The sequence below is a fragment of the Prinia subflava genome, chromosome 2 (assembly GCF_021018805.1).
Source record: "Prinia subflava isolate CZ2003 ecotype Zambia chromosome 2, Cam_Psub_1.2, whole genome shotgun sequence".
NCBI lineage: Eukaryota > Metazoa > Chordata > Aves > Passeriformes > Cisticolidae > Prinia > Prinia subflava.
The window spans coordinates 54368485-54390813 of NC_086248.1; the positions used below are offsets into that span (position 1 = coordinate 54368485).

Below are 22329 nucleotides of genomic sequence, written 5' to 3' on the forward strand. Positions count from 1 at the left end.
GATAAAAATGAATTTTATGTGATATATTTTATGGTTTCTAGATTTCTAGACCATCTCTCATACAGGAGTATACAGCGACCAAACTAGAGTGTCTTTAGAAAATGACTGAAGAACTAATTTCTCAGCTAATCTGGGTTCCTCAGATTGTTGTCATCAACTTGATGAAGCTGAGCACCTAAAAGCGTACAGTTTAGGAGGCTGTCCTTCTCATTCTGTGGACAAATACCCTCTGCCAGCTGTTGCTGTACAAAGTTGCTGTACAAGTGAAAAAGTCAATCCCAATGGCTGTTTGTCACTCCCTGCCTATTGCAAGTTCCCCACCGCTCAACAGCTGAGACATGTGAGCCCCACTACAATTCCCATTGAGTGCATACAAGTTTAGACAATATGAAAAGACGTTATTGACTGAAATAGTGTGGTTAGATTACAGCAGGCTGTAGAACCAGTAGATCTGTAAGATCTTTTGCAGGGTAGTGGGAAGCAACTGAGAAGTAGTCTTAGAGCAGCAGTTTCTTGGCACTGCTGAATCTAGACTAGGCCATCTGTCCCAGCTCAAGTGTTCTGAGCCTGTGTGTACATTAGCACTTTAATTGAGATTAGGAGTGATAATTTGAAATTTAATATCTTGATTGCCCTCAGTCACCATTATTTTGTTTGTATTGAAGAGTGGTCTTAATGCTTGCAAACTGTTTCATGTCAGATAAAGCTGAACTGTGAGATGTTCTCCAGAAGTACAGTTTGGTCATTCTCCAAATATTGATGGATACTCAGATTACAGAATGAAATTAAAATAATGTAGGGTGAACCATTCCAGATGTATGAAGTGAGCAGGCTGGTACTCGTGATTAAATGCTAAAGTAGGCATAGCCTCTCTATGTCAAAATTCAGGTGCTGAATTCTCATTTTGATAGATATGAACTATTTCGTAGGTAAAAAGTTATTTATAGACTCATCCTGTCCCTTACTTTACTTTCCATTTCTGTTTAGATCTTCACAACATTCTCTTAAGTTATCTTCTGTCTCTTATGTTATCCTCTGTTTTTCTCTTTCCTTTGTCTCCATATCTTGCCTGCAGAAATCTGTACGTATGTTGGTTTTTTTTTACTTGCAGCTTATTGTGTGCATTTTCCAGTAAACAATGGCTCACTGCTTACCACCAAAGCCTCTGCATGGTCCTCTGTGTTTTCACTACTCATTGAAATAGCTAAATAGTTACTTTTTGAAAACTTTGAGATAAAGTGATTTGGTAGCTAGTTTAACTTACATGAAACCTTAAGAAGCATCTTGAAGGTTTTGGTATGAGTGTTTGGGTAAAAAATCAAATATGCAATTTTTATGCTTTATCTAAGCATTCTTTTTATTGCTCTTGCTCTTGTTATTGTTATTTTCATATAACATAAATATTTCTGGTAAATGCATGTTTGTCCTTTTTAGTGTCATCCACAAAAACCCACATCCTCGTGCAAACCAAGTGTTGCAATCCTTAGATCTACTGATGAGTTGCCAAAGAGAGGGTACTATTCACTAGTTGTATCTCTAGGGGCAAAAATGTCATGGTAAAATTATTTAGTTCACCTGAAAAAAAAAGAAAATCATTTGCAGTTAACTGTCACTGTTTTTAAACCTGCTTTCAATACACATACAGAATTTTAAGCTTGTGACCAGAATAACACCTTTTTGTATTTGTACCTATTTTAGTTCAAGAATTAATTTCAAGTTAGTTTTAACACAGTAATTTCAGAAGCTGCTTATGGAAACCAACCAGTTTTCATTAATCCAGCATTTTCTTCAAAATTAGTTGTTTTTTTTAAAGAAGAAAGCAAATAGTTCATACATAAACGTATTTTGCTACAGCAAATGTTTTCCATAACTATCATCCTGACCTGAAGGATAGTTACATCTTCAAAATCCTGCTTTAACACCAGTGTTTGCAGCTATTGCTACTTTAACTTGATTCTAAACATTCTAAAATTGCCTTATTCTGTTCAGGGAGCTTCCTGACCTGTGTGTACCTCATAGTCTCATATACAATCTTCTGAGCATTGTGTATGCAGAATTTCCTTGGATTTTATTATTGCAATATATAATTAGTCTCTGACACTATTCTCTAAAGCTCTGCTTTGTTCTTTCTTATGAAGTTGCTGATGCAGATTCCAGTATTAAAAACTTAGAAAAGGAAGCAGATCGCCTGCTAGATAAAATCAAGCCAATCAAAGAACTCCAGGATAACTTAGGGAAAAACATTTCTCAGATAAAAGAGCTGATAAACCAAGCTCGGAAGCAAGCCAATTCGGTAAGTCCCATTTCTCAAACAAAATTGACCTTTTGAGTATTGATGGGATTTTATTTTCTACTCTTTATTTCTTTTCTACAGTGTGAATCCTTCCTAATTCTAAACATGTGTAAAGAGAGCAAATAATGGAGTATAATTTCTCAGAAAAAAAATCGAATATTCTGATGATTTTTACTCTGTCTTGTTTCTTCGTTTAAAAGATGCACTTGTTAAATGAATAACATCTGTAGGATCTCAAAAGGTTATTTTTAAGAAGTATTGTAGGTGATTGCACAGCAGAAGAGTCACAATATCATTGATTTGTTGTGAAAACAAAAATGTATTTTTCTGCTTCAGCACTGATATTAAGCCCCTGATTTCCTTTCATAGAACTTACATTACTCAAGCATGACACCACTTCAGACTCACTGAAATTGCTGAGTATATCTGCTTTTCCCATATTTTTATTTTTTCTCTCTCCAGTAGCAGCACTTAAGACTTGAACTTAACAATATATTTCTAGTGCATTTAGTGATTTGGGAATCCATCTCCCTGATTCAGTAATATTGTCAACTCTAGTATCATCTGGTTAATACTGAGATTATTCAGCTTGTGACTTAAATAGCAAAGGAAAAAGAATCTTGTAGATGGTACTTGAGAAATCTTTCTCAAATATGGTCGAAAGATAGTTTAAAAAAATCAACATAAAAATAGGATACTGGGAAAGAAGTGATAGGATAAATAGTAGGATACTGGTGATAGAAGTTTTCACCATGTATGTGATGAAATCTGTACAGAACAAAAAGACAGACTACAGTAATGATATGTTTTGTTACATTCATCTTCTCTCTGAGGGCTTTGAATTACTTAACTGCTCAGCATTTCTGAGATAAGGAAATTAGGAGTTTGGTCCTATAATGGATCTCCTTTTTAGCAGAGTTTGCCACAAGCATAAGGTGGTACTATTATGTACATTTCCTCTAATGCATAAACATGTCTAGCTGGGATTGAAAGACCATTGTGCTGTCATTATGTCTGTGCTGGCATTATGAAAACAAACAGTAAAGTGTTTTTATCTCAGCTCAGAGCCTGAGGAAACCAATACATGGATCCAAACGCATGTGTCACTCAGCCATGGAAATAAAACTTATGAATGCCAGCTCCATTAGGGAATGTGTGAAAGCAGTGATAGACATAACTGTGGGTTGAAAAATAATTGTGAAAAGGTGTCTGAAATTGCCATAATCAAAGATATTATGAGAGAAAAATAGATAATTATGACTACCCAACAGCAATATGCTGTAATTCCTTCAGGAATGCTGCTTATTTTCTTAGCTACATATTCTACTTGTAGACTATCTGTACTGCTAGAATGCCAGTGTTACTTGCATTAGACCAGTATATCTTCTAGCTGTTTTGAATCTACACAGTTCATCCTTTAAATATGAATTTCAAAAGGATATTTTATTTCCTTTTACTAAACAATCCCAGAAAGAAAATCCCATTTTTATCTTCTTCGCATATCCAAGCAACTCCCCGGTACATGTAACAGAAAAATGTGAAGGAAAAAGAACTGTAATTGTCTTATAATTATTTGGAAGAAATTATGGTTAATTCTGGAATAATAAGCAGTGAACTGAATTCTTTCTGTTTTGCTCTTTTTGAAGATCAAAGTGTCCGTGTCCTCTGGAGGCAACTGTATTCGCACATACAGACCAGAAATAAAGAAGGGAACATACAACACCGTCATCCTCAATGTGAAGACTGTAGTTGCTGACAATCTGCTTTTTTACCTTGGAAGTGCCAAGTTTGTGAGTCTGTCTCCTGCCTTTCATGTCAGAGTTGCTCAATCAAATCAGATGACTGACAAACAAAGAAGATGAGAAAGACTTTCTTTTTCACCCAGAGGCTTCAAAGCAGTAGTTGAGGGTGTAAAATAATCTAGGCATTTACTGTCTTTGATATGAATACAGAGATTTCTAAAATATGACCAGCAAATTTTTTACATGCATCTTTATTTTAACTAGATACGAAATAGCAGGCTTGTACAGGAACTACATTAGAGCTTTAAAATTCACAGTGCAACTAGAGTAATTTTGGAGTTGGTTGTGGGTTTTCCCTAGGGAACGAAGTAGCTAATCATATTGCATCTGTCAAAGCTCCTATTTATCGTAATTTTAAGTCAAGACTACAATTTCAAGCATAATAATGGTGAATGATTTAGTTTCCCATGAGACTTACAGCAGACAGACTTCTAGAATAACCAATAATAATTCAGTAAATGGGAAAAGTATTCTATTTTCCAACATTTCCAACGTGTATTTTATTTATCTAATACAAAATGAAAAAGCTAGATGGCATCATGTATTTCAACGTCTTTCTGCCATCCAATGGATGTTTCAGAGTGTTCCTCTGAGTTAAATCCTTCTATTGATGGCTGGAATGTTAACATTCTGTAAGTCTGCCAGTCATTTGCTGCATATCACTGAGAGAAATAATTTTCTGTCTTTAGCTTAAGATTCCTTGTTTGAACCATTAAAAACAGGAAAAAGACTGTGTCATTTTAGAACAATGTGAGAATTAATGTTAATTCTCTACTGTGTGGGATTCTCATGCCTCATTAGATCTCCTGAAATGTGCAAAGTTCTAGGAAACTTCCTTAACTAAAGTATGAGATCACTTCTATTTTCCTATTTTGCATGTAGACTGACTTCTTGGCCATAGAGATGCGCAAAGGCAAGGTGAGCTTCCTGTGGGATGTGGGATCTGGCGTTGGACGGGTAGAATATCCAGATCTGACCATTGATGATGGGTTTTGGTACCGGATTGAAGCCTCTAGGTGAGTAAATATTTCAGTTCCAAGATTTTAGAAAAAATTGCTACTGTGAGAAATTCTAGTCTGGTTTGACAAAAGGTTTTGGACCTGCATCCATTAGTACCAAAAGAGTATACACTACAGTTACTATTGAAATGTCAATTGTTCTCTGTCAAGAATTTACTTTAATCACATATTTCCCCTCTAGCATCAACAATCCATGACTCCTTATATGTATTCCCTTTTGTTTATCTATCACTCTATTGATTTTCCTCTTCAACTAGCTTACTTTTAAAATCAGTTAAAGGTTTTGGCACTCAAATAACTACTATTCTTTTCTCCTTGAATTTTAAAAAGGAGCAGCTTTTCTGAATTTCTGGTTTTGATACAGTACTGCAAGTGAATGGTCTGTCACACAGCAGTATCTTGATTCTTACTCAGAATGCCATTCCCATAGGCAAAATGTCTCATCAAACTGGAAATATTTATGAAAGATACAGTTCATGAAAATTGGAGGAAATATTCTGAAAAGTTAAAATATATTTTGTAATTTGAGATCAGTTATTGTATTCCTTTGAACTTTAGAAATATAGATGCATAAATATTGAAATCCCAGATTCGTTAGTCGAAGCTTGTATTTTCCATTCTAAGAGCAAACACGTGGCATATGGTGCAATAATCACAGCAAAAGGATTGCATAACTCTATAGCCTTTATCTTGAATAGATCTTAGTAATTTAGATAACATCAGCTGTATTGTAATTTGATAGAAAGCTGAGTCATTTCTCCTTCATCATTACAGTTAATTTCACATAGTATTAAACACAGTGTCATGGGTTAGCACTGGCCAGATGTTAATGCACCCATGAATATATGTTTTTTCTCTAACAACTCTTGTGGGATGTGATCAGGAACAGAGCAGAGCAGGCTTAAATCTTGAAAACAAAAAAAACCTCACTAAAACTTTATTAATTACATAAGAACAGGGACAGAAATACTCTTAAACACACACAGAGACAGAAATAAAAACTTCTTAGAACATTTCTTCTCCTAGTTTCTACCTCTCCACCCATCACTCTTCACAGACCAACCCTTGGGTTTTAGATCAAACAATCACCACTCAAAAAACTAATCTTCAATTCAGCAAGGGAGAGAGGAGTCTCTCTCGCACCACAGACTGTTCTTTAGAAAACACGGGTCCACCCCTTATGTGTTTCCATGTCACTTATAGCACTGCTCGGAGAAGTCTGCTAAGGTGACACTTTCTTTTTTTTCTTATGTCTAGCGCTCTCACCGCTGTTTCATAGGCCAAAACTGCATACAGGGCTTTTTAAGGATGCTGCATGCTGAGCTCTCCCCTTTTTACCCAGGGGCCGGGGTTCCAGGAGCAGGTCTGCCCTGAGGGCAGAGGGCACCACCTCACCCTCCCCCTCTTTTTTTTGCTCGCTCTAACTCTTCAAGTGCCAGTCACTGTAGCAAAAGCAAGGGGCAGCTGCATCTACTTAAAAATGCAGTTTATGTTCAAAAGAGACTCAAGTTCAGTCTATGGCTGACATTATGCAAGAGAATTTTAGCTCAGAAGGTTACTCCTCTCATTCTTCTATCGAATTCCTTCTAATCATGCTTTATCATCTCGGTCTCAGACCGCTTTCCTCTCTCCAAAAACTACTAGTCATGAGAATCAATGTCTAAGAAAAGTTTCTTTCTGCCAAGCAAGGGTTAACAGTTTCTTCTCAGCAGGGCTGCAGGCTCAGGCACTCCCAGGCTCCGCAAACCCCCACGTGGCTGGGCACCTTCTCCCGGAGTTTGGGGGGAGGAGGGGGGTGAGCACATACAGAAGGCACTTCTACAGTTTTCTACCCCTCCATCCTGGACGGGGCAGCTCAGTTCCAGTCTTGTCCTCTCTCTTCTCCCCCCACCGGGGGCTCTGGCTTACCTGAGCCGACCACGTGTTTCCCCTCCCCCACCCAGCCTCGTGGCTGGGCAGGGGGGAAGGAGGCCTGACACGTCCCTCTGCTGAAACTAAGATCTGAAAAGAGGCCGAGCCCTCCAGACTCTTGCTTTTAACTCTTTGTGTCCTCAGAGGCGTGTCCAAACCTCTGAGTGACTAACCCAGGTGCCAGCAGAAAAGCTGATCACTGATTAGACTGCCTACATCCCCCTAGAAAAATTTACCTCCCCCCCCAACCACGACACACAGAATGGATAATATAGTTAGAAAATGAGAGAATGAAGGAGAGAGAAAACAAAGCACTCTAATTCTGGTAACATGCATAGCTCCCAGAGGAGGAAATGGCATTCAGTTTAAATAATTTAAAGAAATCACAGAAATCAGCCACTCAGAGCAGAGAATTAAATAAAATTGTAGCACGGTCTTCAGAAGCTGGCTTAATGAAACCATACTGCTAGGAAAATACAAACTGGAGTATAATACAAATTGTTGGAATCTTCACCAGTTCATATTATGCATACCAAAGCAGCTTCATGACACAGTAATGCCAGGCTTTCATTTACAAGAAAGCTGCTTCAGCAGAATATGTAGCCAGAGCATGGTATAAAATTCACACATCCTACAAAAGCCCATTACCTATTAGCTGGTTGTTCTGGATATATAGGATGTGCATACCATTAGTTTCTAAGAAAGTGCTGGGTCAGCAATTTAGAATGATTACAGCTGCACAAATCAGAAGTACAGAGCAGTGTTTAGGAGAATTACATAGCAGAGGCATTAGGCGGATTTGTGGGATTAAGATGAAGAGCTTGGGACTGATTTTGCATTCTTAAGGCAGACTTCACAAATCATGTACCCTATGGAAGAGTCTTCAACTCTGAACATTTTAGTCCATTTGATAGTTCTACTCTTAACTCCTTTCCTAACCTCTTGGAGAGTTTTACACATTTCATTCCCTCACACATTTTCTCCAAATTTCTGTTTGGTTCCAGTCACAGACTTTTTCAGCCTGGTAGAATGGCCTGAGCAGCTGCAACAGGGCATCTGCTTAGCATGAGGCTATAAGATGAAATTCTAGCCTTACTGAATTTTGCTGCTGTTTTCAGTGGTGACAAGGATTGACAATATAATGAAATGGGGTAATGATAGTATTACCATAGGTTGATAGCTGTTCTTAAGAATCCCAAAGGGCCTTAAAAGGAAGAGATGTTGTGGCACAGAGGTTTGAAAATTCTCAAGTTCACTTAGCATTCTAAATGAAGTCTAACTGTGAAAAATCTGACTGTTGAATAATGATCAGAGATGGTCAGTTTATGCATGCACCAAAATTTCCAGTTAGTTAGACTAAATTGATAGTTACTACATCACTTTTCCAGGGACACTTTTAACTTTCACCGCCTTTTTTGTTTAAAGCATACTGATCCTTTGCATTTTATTGTATATTCAGATGCTATAATGGAAATACCTTGAACTTTTTAAAGTGAAATTGAAGTAAAATTTGTTTATTCCTATAGGACTATCTAAAGGAATTCCCTATACTTTGATGGTACAGGAGTTTAGCAAATGTCATGTACAAGTTACTTACCTGCTTACAGAAGCAGATCTGATTGGCATCAAGAACTGCAATCAATCCAAGTGCCAATTAACAAAGGAAAATCTGGCATAACAGTATGTGACAAAATGATTCAAAGCAGGTTCACAACATGCAAATAATGTCAATTTTGTGTAACAGTCAGATGGATGAGAGAATATTTTTGAGACTCACTAGATCAGTGTTACTTGACTTCAGCAGGCCTCAATTAGGAGCAGGACCTGATTAGTTGTGACTTTAATCAACTGTGATTTAAATATTACCATTGGTTTGATTGTTAGTGACAGAGTTTAAGCAGTGCCCTTCTTTTGAGGACAAAGGATGCATAAATCACAAGTTCACTATAGACACATCTAGTTTAGTTCAGCAAAATTCAGTCTTAAAGTACTGTAGCAAATATAAGCCATGCTTTTCAGTGAAGATTTTCTGTGCTTTCAAGGAGTCAAGGACTAGAGTGTACTACTTGGTAGTTTATAATTTAATGCTGATGACTTGCTAAAGTTCTCTCATTTATATAATGCCTGTCTTCAGGAGCAAACACTGCATGTCATTACACAAATTTTTCATAGAACTGTTGAATATGCTGAGTTGGAGGAACCCATCAGGGTCATCAAGGCCAACTCCTGGCCCTATCCAGGACACCCACAAGAGACACACCATGACAGCATTGTCCAAATGCTTTTTGACTTCAGGCCCTCTTGCTGTTGTGACCACTTCCATGGGGAGCCTGTTCCAGAGCTCAGCCACCCTCTGGATGAAAAATTTTTCCAGTGTCCTACCTAAACCTCCCCTGACTCAGCTTCATGCTGTTCTCTCAAGCCCTGTCACTGATCCCAGGAGCAGAGATCAGTACCTGCCCCATCATTTCCCCTCATGAGGATGTTGAAGTCAGCAATGAGGTCTCCCCTCAGTCTCCTTCAGGCTGAACAATCCAAGTGACCTCAGCTGCTACTCATAAAGCTTCCCCTCCAGACTCTTCACCATTCTGGCTTTGAATGGGGCCCTGCTTTGGACTTTCTCTAATACTTTAGTGTCTTTTTTTTTTATATTGGGGCACTCAAAACTGACTCCTGCACTCAAGGTGAGGCTGTCCCAGCTCAGAGCAGAGCAGGACAATCCCCTCCCTTGCCTGGCTGGCCATGCTGTGCCTGATGCACCCCAGGATAAGGCTGGCCCTCCTGGCTGTCAGGGCACTGCTGGCTCATGTTCAATTTGCCACTCACCAGGACCCTCAGGTCTCTTTCCATGGGGCTGCTCTCCAGTCTCTCATTCCCCAGTCTGTAAACACAACCCTATCCCAGGTGCAAAATCCAGTACTTGCCCTGGTTAAATTTCATGTGGTTGGTGATTGCCCATTTCTCTAGTTTGTTGAGGTCTTTCTGCAGGGCCTGTCTGCCCTCATGGAAGTTGCCAGCTTCTCCCAATTTAGTGTTCTTTCAGTGTCATTTTGCATATCAGCCATATAGTGCTGATACATCCTCTGTAATCCTCCAGTTTTACAGAACTGATTCCCACTAGAACAATATCTTCCAACCTGATAACTTGTCATGTACAGGGTAGCAATGTCTTTTTGCTGTCAAGTTAGCCAAGATCTTTCTTCAAGCTCCATTGTCCTCTCTAAATAAGAGAGAATTATTTATAGAAGAGACTCCATTGTGAGTATTTCAGTCTGTTTGAAGATGAAAGACATCCATACTATTTGTGAATTATCAGACACCCTAAAAAGTGTCAGTCTGCTCAGTGGCTTTTGCATTATTGCATTTGAGTGTTTTTAAACTAATCCTGATTTAAGCACAATATAAACTGGTAGTGCAAATAACTTGCTTTCAGAAAGCATAACATTTCAGTAGTTTAAAAAAACTTTCTAGGAACTTCTAGTTTTTTGAGAATTATTACTTTTATCCCTTAAAGGGCTTCACATCTGTAAACCCTCTGCTACAAACCAGTTGCACGTTAGACGCACACAAGTCCATGGGGATGGAATTCATCCAAGACCACTGAGGGAGCCACTTTCAGTCATATACCAGCAGTCCCAGGTGGCTGCAAACTGGTAAACATGAGACCCATCTATAAGTTTCAGAAGGAGGATTCAGGAATCATATCTCTCCATGGTGTGTTCCTCCTGTTGTAAAAATATGTCAGCAAACTCTGTCGGTGCCAGTTACCACATTAATATAATCAAAGATGTACAAAACAAACTGATGCAGAAACTGTTAATAAATGGCAAAGTCCATTGGTGTTGTGTTGCCATCCATATTTGATGTGATTCATAAAGGACAATGAAGTAATATTCCTGAACATAATGGGGTTTGTACTTGTTTGAAAAACAGCCTGACAACTCCACTACAGGAAATGCAAATCCTGTTTCTCACAGTAAAGGAGACTGAAGTGCTTCATCACCTTGTTTCAGTTCAAATATTATCTAATAAACATTCTTTGTTTTAGTCAATGCAAGATCCATGTCATGTGTATAGTGATTTTTTTTTCAAAAAGGATATGCAGGTGAGGAAAAGATCTGGTTCTGTGATCACATCTTTACCTTATGCAAGCAAAAGTGTCTGTTCATTTGAATCAAAATGAAACATAATCAGGTCAGTCGTGTGCTTCTGTTAAAAGACATCATTTAAAATAGAGTTTCCATGTTTGGTGTAACTACTGGCTTTGTCTACTTAAATGATTTTTTTGAATCTCTAGGACTGGGAAAAATGGCACAATATCAGTGCGAGCTTTGGATGGTCCTAAAGCCAGCATCGTGCCAGCCACATTCAGTGCTGTCTCCCCTCCTGGATATACCATTCTGGATGTGGATGTTAATGCTGTGCTGTTTGTTGGTGGTTTAACAGAAAAAATTAAGGTAATGCCTTTTCTTATGTTACTGTGTTAGCTGGCTACTTGTGTAGGCAAATTTTGTTATTGCTTAAAATAGAAATAGGGAATTTTAATATGCTGGTGTCATTGCAGTAGGTGCTTCTACTGCAAGTAGTACACTTGCACTTTTGAAAGGTTGTTGGGATTTGCCTCAACCGAGATGCACAGATACAAGATTTCACTGCCCACAATGTAACCTTCTGATCGGAAGCCCTGTAGCTGGCTGTATTGATGCAGCATTTAGCCCAAACAACTAATTCCTGCTGAATGGATGGATGCTTTACCCTTGACACACTGCTGCCCTGACAAGCTTTCAGTTTCTGAGTGACAGGAACTCATTTCTGTTTCTGTACATTTCTGGTCTCCTACCAATGTATATGGGAGAATATTTTCCCTTGCATTTGGGGTTTTTCCTTTGTCATGTATGCACAGTATCACTTCTTCCTTTGTAGTCTGCTTTTGATGTTTCTGCTTTATTTTCCTCATTTTTTGTTCCTGGTTCCCTCCCTGTTCCCCTACAGATATCTGCATCGTACTGCTGATCAATTTTCTCTTCTGTCTGTTCATTTTCCTGGTGACATCTTCTACCTTTACTAAACTTCATGGGATGAAACAAAGATATATGCCAAATAGAATAGATGGAAATCTTTTGAAAAAATTAATCCCCAATAAAAACAATTTAGCACTTATTTTCCTATGGCATTCTTTACAAAACAACTTAAATTAACTATTCTGTTCCTGATCAACATTTTAGCATTTGAAAAGAAGCTAAAATTTAGATTTTCTCAAATAGTGAACTCACTTTTTTTACTCTCAGGTTTGTATAAGTCCTAAAGTGTTAAAACAACACTACATGCAGAAAAACGGAAGTGCAAAACTTGATGTCAAAACAGCTGTTTTCAACCTCAGTAAGGGTTGTCCAAATGTATTCTGAAGAACTCTCTATTTTTTTTTATTTTAGTCAGGAAAATCTTCCTGAATTCTTTTTCCTCCAATAATGAAAATAAGACAAGGGCAGCAGTAGTAAGGCAGTCTATTTTAAGTTTGGTATGACTGGTATATTTTCAATGTAGAATTTTAAACACTGTCAGATTTGTTTTGTTCGAATACAAAACAAATTCAGTTCAAAAACTGAATTAAAATAGAACTTCAGGTTTTTGGGAATTTCTGTCATCATATGTTACAGTTGTACGGCTCACAAAATGAAGACCTTAACCAGGACTTGTCTAAAACTGTGCAGCTCTTTCGACATTTAATCAAGGTTACTGGTATATCTTAGGCCACTGACTCAAAAATCTGCTTTTTCATATTATTGGGGTTTGGAATGCTTTAGATTTGTCCTACAGTTTTGTCCACATCCCTTTTGGCATGCATTTCTGTGGTGTATTCAAAAAGAAAATTAATTTTCATTTTTTAAAAACATCTTTCATCTGAGTTGCAGAAGACTATGATACTTGGATGTCATGAATTTCTTATAAGTGACATTAAGTTCATACTTGTTGCTAATTAAAACCTATCCAATTACCCTGGGACATATCAGTAGCACATTAAGTCTTTTGACTTCCTTGAGCTATCTTCCTTGAGTATTTTCAAATTGCACTTCTCCAGGTTCTCTTGCGAGATCTTATTTGTAATTGCTGCAAAAACAGCAGGTGCTTATCTATCTCAAATAGCTGAGTGTATAAATTTTTATTCAGCTCATATTGATGAACTGAAATTTAAATTAATCAGGGTATTTTTAGAAGGATAATTTTTAGCGGAGTACTCTGTGTACTGTCAAATATCATTGCCTTCATCATGGTACCACACCATGTTCTAATGGGCATACTCTATGTGCATGACCCTAGCCTAATGAGTTCTGATGGGACATGTGCTTTAATTGCTTTGTCCTCTGCACGTTTTTCTGCATCCAGAATTCAGCATGAAATTTACAGGTATAACCATTCAGTTCTCAGTCTGTCTTTTAGCTTTGACAGTCTGCTCAAATTCCAGGGTTTCAAGCACTACAAGAGGAACACCTTGCTTATTGTATTGTGGGCAAGATTGCTCATAGTCTTTTCTTGAAAGTCTGAAATTAAAACCCAGCTAGGCCTTGAACAGGTGAGAGCAGCCAGCTCTCTGAACAGCCAGGAGAACTGATGGTGGAAGCCAAAGCAGCTCCTTGTTCTTTAGGACTTGTTCTCCCTGGGCCTTCCCAAGAGTCTCAAATCTAAATGGTATTTCCCGTTCGGACTAATACAAAGTTCAGTTCACATTTTCACTGATCAATTGTTCTGTAGGAGGGCTTCTCAGATTAAATAATACTCTTGGCATTTAAAATACTGTGAAATATCTTATGGGGTTTTTTTTATGATTTTATGTGGAATTGTATATGGTATTTATTTTTTTGATTTTGTACTGTTTTTATGTTTTCAGATGCAGTAAATTACTTCAAATTCAGTTCTAAGGAGGTTTATGTTCTCTGTTGCAGAAGTCAGATGCTGTGAGAGTCACCACTTTCACTGGCTGCATGGGCGAAACCTTTCTAGACAGCAAGCCCATAGGACTCTGGAATTTCAGGGATATCGAAGGCGACTGCAAAGGGTGTGCCGTCAGGTAGGTAAAGCACTGACTGTTTCTGTGCTTCTTTAGGGAGCCTGTCTGCAGTGACATTGCATTCAGTGGTAAGTAGCAGGATTTCCCCAGCAGCCATCAAATTGCAGTGTGCATGAAGCAGAAGTTAGGTTGCCACTGCACCAAGGGGGCAAGCAGCCAGTCTGGGTAAACAGAAACAGTCAAAGCGTGAGAGAGCGTGGGAGCCACAGTGAACTGAGTCTGGCTCATGGACAGCTGTGGTGTGGGTGCCTGCATGTTTTAGGGTGACTTTGTGATGCCTGTATCTTTAATCGTTTGTTTTGTGTGTGCTGTATATTGTGTTCTGTACTTTTAAGACTAATTTTGAGAGTGAAACAGAAAGAAGAAGCACACAGTTTGTTTTGTAGAAAACTGCTTGACTCTTACACATTCCTTTTTTGGCAGTTGTTTGTCTGAGGCACGGACAGTAGTGAGACAGAGATCTCTTGTGCTTTTTAGTTAGTTTTAGCTAGTTAGGGCAGAGAAGTTTTCTGGACTGGTTTTTTTTTGTGTGTGTGTGTGGTTTGTTTTGTGGGGTTTTTTTGGGTTTTTGTTGTTGTTGTTTTCTGTGTTGTTGGGGTTTTTTTTCCAAAAAAAAAAAAAAAAATAGAAGTTTCGCCCAAATGTACCCTAAACCAAGAGAGGGCATTTCTTACGTGGCATGGAGCATAGTCCAGTGTCTCAAGGTGTCTTTCACAGCCACCAGGGTAGTGAGCAGAGACCTCACAAAAGAAAGGCGTTTGCATTCTCAAAACAGAATGGGAAATTCTGTCCCTGTCAGTGGGAGGTTTGAAAAGACATTAAACCAAGTTCACGAAGACTCCCAGGAGCTGTGCCCCCATTTCCCTAGCCCTGCACTTTTTATTTTAACTTCACATGGCAAAAGAAAATGGTTGGAATTGTTCTTTCCAGCCCACAGGTGGCAGACGGTGAGGGAACAGTGCAGTTTGACGGTGACAGCTATGCCATGGTGAGCCGGCCAATCCGCTGGAACCCCAATATTTCCACAGTCATGTTCAAGTTCAGGACCTTCGCATCAAATGCTCTGCTGATGTATCTCGCTACTGATGACTTGGTAAGAGCAGCCAGCTAACCTCTACGCTCCTTGCAGGTTTCACGCCCTCTTGGCAGTCACCGAATTCATCAGATCATGACAACAATTAGTAATTAAGGTACCTCTATCCTGGTGTGATGTTGCCTGGTATCACACTTCAGTGCTGGCCAACTGAAGACAGTGTTATAGTATGGAGGTTGACTATCTAATGTTTAGGGGGAATAAATGGGGATCATTATGTTACTCTAAGGAGAATTCCAGCTTTTCTGAAATTATTAATTAATTTTGCTTTATCCCAGACGTTTATGTGTGTGAACATTTTCAGTTGTGCTTGTCTGTTCATAGTTTAAAATATCACAGTGTAATGGCAGGGGGAATATGGGAAGAGATGTATCTTATATAGAAATCCTGTTCGTATAAGGAAAATGTTTATATTTTATTAAATGGGTTTAAAGGGGGACGGGCGCAACAAATAAGATGTAATAGTGATTGTGTTTTTCCAATATCTACAAATGGTGTCCCTTACCACTAAAACAGAGAATAGAAACATGAGTTTGAAAGTTGTTTAAGGTTTATTCATGTACAGTATCAAATGTGTGTGGATAACAGGAAAAAATTATTTATAAAGACACCTGACCAGATCTGAATAACTCATCTTTGGCGTCTCTGATGCAGATTGATTTGCATGATTGACAGGGAACAGAGTCTTTCTCTTATCTTTTTCATATGGGGCAGAAATTATGTACGGTAGTTTTCACTGATGGTGTGAAAAATTACTGAGCACTTGCTATTTTGAAAAAACTGTGTTTGTATAAATCAGTGTCATTTCAGATTCCTGTATTTTGGAAATAATTATCAAAATAGCTGGAATTATCAAGGAGGAGGGTGCTCCTCCTGACTGACTGTAGCAAAAGCTAGAATTTTATTATGATAATGAAAAATTTATTTAGCTTTTCTAATGAACTTTATAATTGAATATTGAAAGTATAATTAATCTCATTATTTTAGATTATTTTATATAGTTATTGCTGACTTACATAATTTTCTATGAAAAACACATTTAATTGAAATCTCAAAACACAAGCAACTGGTCCCTGGTATATTTTGTCTCTTATAATACTGTCCCACTGCATAAAAACTTGGAGGATGCTCTTTCTAATGATGCATGGATAGAGATGCCTGAGCATCTAGAATACTGAGTTTGTTCAGTTTTACTCTGAGAAGAGGTGGAATTGACCATGACCAAAATGATAATAAAAATTTCTGTGATATATTTTTGTCCTGGGTCACAGTTCCACCATTACTTACCTGACGGCTTTCATGCTGTCTGGTTCTCTGGCTATTTGTTTAGCTCTTTGTATCCTGCCACCTCTTTTTTTGGAGGTAGTGCAGCGTATATCATTGCTCCAGTCAGCCATTTCCAGTTGCTGCTTGGATACTGGAGTCAGTGGTTGATGAAAATAAGAGCGTTCATTGCTCTCTTTGTCTCCATCTCTCTGTTGCTTCTGTAGATTATTCTCTGGAAATCTGGTAAAACATACCCAGTTTACCATCTCCACTATTTTTGTTTTCTACCTTGCAAGTTTAAATCTAGCTGAGGTATGCAATATATACACTAATTATAGTACAAACATACACTGGGTATTAGTTGAGAAAGCTGAGTATTAGTTTCAGGTAATTATAATGTCTGTTTTTATCTTCAATCTAAAATAAAGTACAGCTATCCCATCAAATCTCCAGTTAAGATGCCAGCAAAATTCCAACTAAATTAACAATCCAAAAGAGAATATAAAGGAAGAAAAGAGCTTGGCATCAAACAATTGTGTACAAGAGCTCTGGGTAGTAAGTTGCATCATTTTTTAAAGCTTGAAAAATGTTGTCTGTAGTCACCCAGGATTAAAAAGTGTTTATTTCATGTCTTATGCCTCTTACCAAAATGGACAAGAATCATAATCGTGTCTCTAACCCTTTTCATTAACAGAAGGATTTCATGAGTGTAGAACTCAGTGGTGGGCGTATAAAAGTCAGCTACGATCTGGGTTCAGGTACAGCTTCAGTTATCAGCAACCAAAATCATAATGATGGCAGATGGAAATCTTTCACCCTGTCAAGAGTTCAAAAGCAAGGTGAGGTCCTGTGGTGTCAGCACCATGACTTTTCCAGTTGTCTGTGCACTACCATCTAATCACAGGGAAGATGCTGTGGGAATTATAAGTTCTGGTGATTTAGCAGCTTCTTTTGTTTAGATTATAGGAGTGTTGAGTTGCATGTGCGTGATTGCACTGTCAAACGGGGCTTTATGAACAGGTAACCTATTTTTCAGGCATATTTTTTATACAGTCATAAATTGCATTCTAAAATTCTTCTGACTGGGGAAAAAAGAAGTCTTTTCATCAGTTCCCTAGTGTTGTTCCAAATCATGAAACACACATGTGATTTTTGGTAGGACAGGAATAGCTTTTATGCTGTACAGTCCTCTCATGCTCAGCATATACCAAAGGCTTTAAAAAAGCAGTGACTTTAGTACTGATAGTACAGTATCTGACTAGACAAACACCACTACTTTATCTTCCCTAGTGATCTGCATTGTGCCATGAACTGAATCTGCATGGGAACAACTGGGAACGTCTCCAGAAGTTCTACTAATTCTTTAAAGCGTTTCTGGCACAAGATGTGAAGTGGTGGAATTTGATAAGATAACATAAACTACTGGTTATCATGCTGGCAAAGCCCTGTTTTTGTTTTGTAGTCTGGTTATAGGGCTGGTAGAATCTTACCTGAGCTAAACTGTGACATACTCTGTGCTTTTGCAGTTTGAATTTTTACTGCATTCTGAATCTTTGGGGTCACCACAAGCCTCTAAACACATTCCTCTGCCTCTTGCCCCCTGCAGTGCCAGCTCTCTACCTGGCCTTCACACCTCACACTGTCCCTCTTCCTTGTCATTTGGCTGAAGTAGACTTGGGAGTTGGGACAGTGGCCAAAATAATTTAATGATCTTACTTGCAGATTTGCTGCACCTTTAGAGGAGGAAGGTCTTACTGGTAGCCAGTTATCGTAGTTCATACTTAACCCAAGAGGTATTAATATAAAACACAATGTAATGTAATTGTAACTTACCAAAAGCATTCAAACATTGTGTATTTATAAAAATACAGGTATATAAATGAAAGGAAAATTAATCTGGTTTTGGTAAGGTGTATTAGAAAGTCTGTCTATTCAGTTCTCAAGGAAAGAAGGAAAGAAATCCTTTCTTTTCATCCCTGTATATCTTGGGGCCTGCTCAGCATTTTTCACTGAGTCTTATTTCTTTTATTGAACTTTATATTCTGTATTAATCCGTACATTAAAAATATGCATGGAGCAAGCACCTAAATAGGATGGCTGCATGTAGCACATTACTGATTCCAGACAGCAACTGCTTTGGGTTTGAAAGTGGTTTAGAGTGACTGATCACCAATCTCTAAGGCACATAATGACAGTGCTTAACAAACTTTTACACTAAAAAATCCTGTTCAAGAGGCAATCTTTGGACTGAGATCACAAACTAAATGTAAAATGATCTCTTGTCATGACTATGTCCCAAAGTGTTAGCTCCAAATTACAGTGACACAAAGAAGGCACCAAATTGAAACAGGTTTAGAGAATATATAAAAATAAAGTGTACAGAATTGCTATAGCTTTCCAGGTTGTTATGGAAACAGAGGAAAGTGCAGTTTTCTTCCCCTGCCCATAATTGATAATGTGGAAAGCCAGTATCTTAACTGCAAAATACAGCCCTCCTTGCTTCTTCCTTTTCCTGCTAACCCTCCAAATATTTTTCTGTTGGTTTTTTACATAAAAATATCTATCATGAACAATGATGTGTTAAACTAATCTCAAATATCTTTCAGCCAACATATCAATTGTAGACATAGACACCAATGAAGAAGAGACCATAGCAACAACTTCTACAGGCAGCCACTTTGGACTCAACTTAAAAGGGCACGAGAAAATATATTTTGGGGGCTTGCCAACCCTGAGAAATCTAAGGTAACGTGGCTCAAACTAGTTTCTTTAGTTTTGGTAATGGGATGTAAGTACAATGTAATCTTATTGGCTGCATTTATTTCTCAAGTTCATTTGCAGTAAATGAATGGTGAATTCCCAATGTACCCTGGGAATGCCACAGCAGAATAATGCTTTATTTGCATACATTTTGTGTTTCACACAGCTCACCTTACACAGATGCAATGGCAGTGACGCTTGCAGTGCAGTACATCTTTCTGATTCTGTGCAAAAACCATGATGTAGCTGACTTTTTAAGTATTTATTTATTTGATGCATAGAGTTTATGACTGCAGATTCAGAGAATTGGCTCAATACCTTCACAAAATTAAGGACAAGTGTTTACTTTGTGCATGAGTAGAGAAACTGACCTACAGACTATTCCACATGGGATTACTGCTTAATGAGTATCCATGTTTTGCATAATCAGTGTCAGTATATTTCAAATATGTATTAAAATATTTTGCTTAGATATAATTTTAAATTATTTGTAGATTTTAGTTCCTGGTGTCCTTAAATAAAATTCCTCCTGTATTCAGGACTTAAAGTATATGATACAATACTCTTCATATATTTAATGTAGCATAATGAAATATTTTCCCTTCAGAAGTCTGATCCTGAATTTCCTACACAAATATAAAATTCCCAGTAATTATTTGTTAAATATTGCATAGTAATATTCATAAATGTTAACTTCAGCATAAATAGACTAAAGAAATGGGTTAATAGATATTTGAATTTAGTAACTTTCTTTCATGGCTTTAAATAGACAAAAAAACTTACTTAAAATTTAAATGAATATTCAGCAGTTTTGCAGTGACAAGAACAAGAGAATTCTGTGCTACAATGAACAGATGAGCAACACAGAAACAGGCCCATTAATCTATGTCAGCTTTAACTACATGACATAATGAGAGCCTTGAAGTGGTCTTGTTCACAAGGAACTGTTGTGTTTAATCCACAGACTCTTCTGCCACTAAAAGAATGGGCATATTTGTTAATTTATTAGGATAATCATTGACCTCTTATGTCAAATCACCCAGCAATAAAAAGATCTAAGATCTATTTCACTCATGAAATAAAACACTATATTATGTAATTGTGAAATCACACCAGTGCATAACAAAATGTCTGGAGTAATTATCTTCCACTTCCTTTGTGGATGCCCAGAAAATCAGTGTGCCACAGCTACTTTGACCTATGGTAACTATTCTGCCTACAGCTATGATTCGTCAGTGCCTGAGGCAAGATTAACGTTATGGCAAATTAGAATCAAAAGTAGTGAAAGGGGGATTAGGGCAAAGCTGAGCTCCTGCAAACAATAGACACTGAGGTATCCATGACTGTAATTACCAGATCATGTCAGTCGTGCCAAACTGTTTTACATGGTTTGCTTGTGCTCTTGGCCAAGTGTAGTATCAAGTTATAAAAACCCTCTGATGTGTTACATTTTAAGGTAGCTGTTTGTGAAGTAAACCTGTTAATTGTTATAGCCTGATAGCATACACAGAATCTCACCTCTTATTATATGTTGTTTGTAAATGATGTGCACCTGTTTCACTGTGAAATGGCTGAACCTTTCTAATAAGTATCACAGAACAACAATACAAGAAGCACCATTTGCTACAATTAATGCCACGTTGTTGTTTTCTTTTTTTTTTTTTCTTCCTCACCCCAGTATGAAAGCAAGGTAAAAACAATCAGATTATTTGCATGACTTGCATGTGTCTAGTTAAAGTGCAGCTTGAAAGCACGGGTGGCACCGCAGCAGCAGCAGCAGCTTGGGCAGTCTCTAGAGCAGCTGCTGCGCCAAGGCTCTCAGTTCAGCGAGCTGCTCCTGCCACAGCCAGCAAAGCGGCTCCCGAGGGCTCACACTGTGCACACACCTACACAAGCAGCTTCTCTTTCCTCAGGCAGCTGCTTACTTCAGCTGTGTGCAGCTTGTGACACTGCAATGCCCTGGAAGTGAAGCTCCAGCCAGCTGTGTTGCTGCCCTTGGCTCCCACCTCCGGGCTGTAGGGGCAGTGGAGTCCCATGTGAGGTGGGGAACGCCGTGCTCAGAGGCAGTGAAGCACTCACTGAGGAGAGCATGAAAGCAAGGTGGAGATTTTTGTGAAATTTGCCACTTCAGATGTTAAGAACAGGAGTATGAGGGAGAGAGAGGGGAAATAGGGGGGAGTCACCTGTTTCTGACAACAATTTCACTTTGCAGCTATTTGTATACTTTGCTTTTGCTTTGGTATGCTCAGCTATGCACTGATCTTCACTGTGTTTTGGAGTGTAATTCCTGGCTTGAATTGGAAAAATAGAACTTCACCCCCACACTCCTGTCCTGAAACTCAGAAAGATTATTTCCTCTCAAGCTCCAGAAATTGCTGCTTGTTTTCCCTCAAAACTGGCCTATCTTGGCAAAAAAGAACTAAAAAAAATACCCAAAACACAAACCAAGAATTATGCAAGATCTTAGTGAACTTGGACCTTGTTTGGTGTATTTTGGAAAGGAAGAAAGAAGTTTTAAGAAAACATCAAGGAAGTGTTCAGTGTTTGCAAAGAGGTTGAGCCAGACAACCCATGGTGCTCCCTTCTAACCTTACCCATTCTGTGATTCTGTGATTCTGTGATATGGGTTGGGAATTATAACAGCAACTGTTTGTAACCGGGCAGGATGAGGACAGTCTGTCACTGGACAAGGCAGGAAAGGGTAGTAGCAAAAATGGATCCTGGATGGCAAAGACTATGGGCACCAGTGACAATGATAACAGCAAAACTGGTCTTCTGCTGGTAAGATAAATCCATAAAGGAACTGGAGAAGAGCTAGGAAATAAAAATGAAAAATGAAAGGTGAACATAGCTACTTGACTGTAAATAAAGCAGCATATGGATCATTTTAGTAAACCAGATGCTTGCTTTAACTTATGCAGAGTCTACTAATTTGCCAGAGAATACATCACGCTTGCTCAGTTGGCTATACTGCAAAGAATGGCTTTCAGTGCCAAAACATGCAGCTGAATAGTATCTATGCAAAATGTTTTTATTTTGTAATTAATGTTCTTTAAATTTTTTTCTTTCCTTCTAGAGAAGTGAAGTGTTTGTTGCTTCCCCCCTTCCCCACATCGCCC

The 22329-nt window shown here is 38.3% G+C and overlaps 1 protein-coding gene across 1 annotated transcript in view; it reads left to right on the forward strand.

Moving 5' to 3' along the window:
- The window catches only part of LAMA2 (laminin subunit alpha 2), a 337526-nt gene that overhangs the window by 290668 nt on the left and 24529 nt on the right, over positions 1 to 22329 (forward strand). The window contains exons 44-51 of the mRNA XM_063389975.1: positions 2139 to 2293; positions 3940 to 4083; positions 4978 to 5111; positions 11323 to 11482; positions 13967 to 14091; positions 15022 to 15184; positions 17145 to 17289; positions 19057 to 19195. Of these exons, the coding sequence (XP_063246045.1) occupies positions 2139 to 2293; positions 3940 to 4083; positions 4978 to 5111; positions 11323 to 11482; positions 13967 to 14091; positions 15022 to 15184; positions 17145 to 17289; positions 19057 to 19195 (1165 nt within the window). The remainder of the gene's footprint in view (positions 1 to 2138; positions 2294 to 3939; positions 4084 to 4977; positions 5112 to 11322; positions 11483 to 13966; positions 14092 to 15021; positions 15185 to 17144; positions 17290 to 19056; positions 19196 to 22329) is intronic.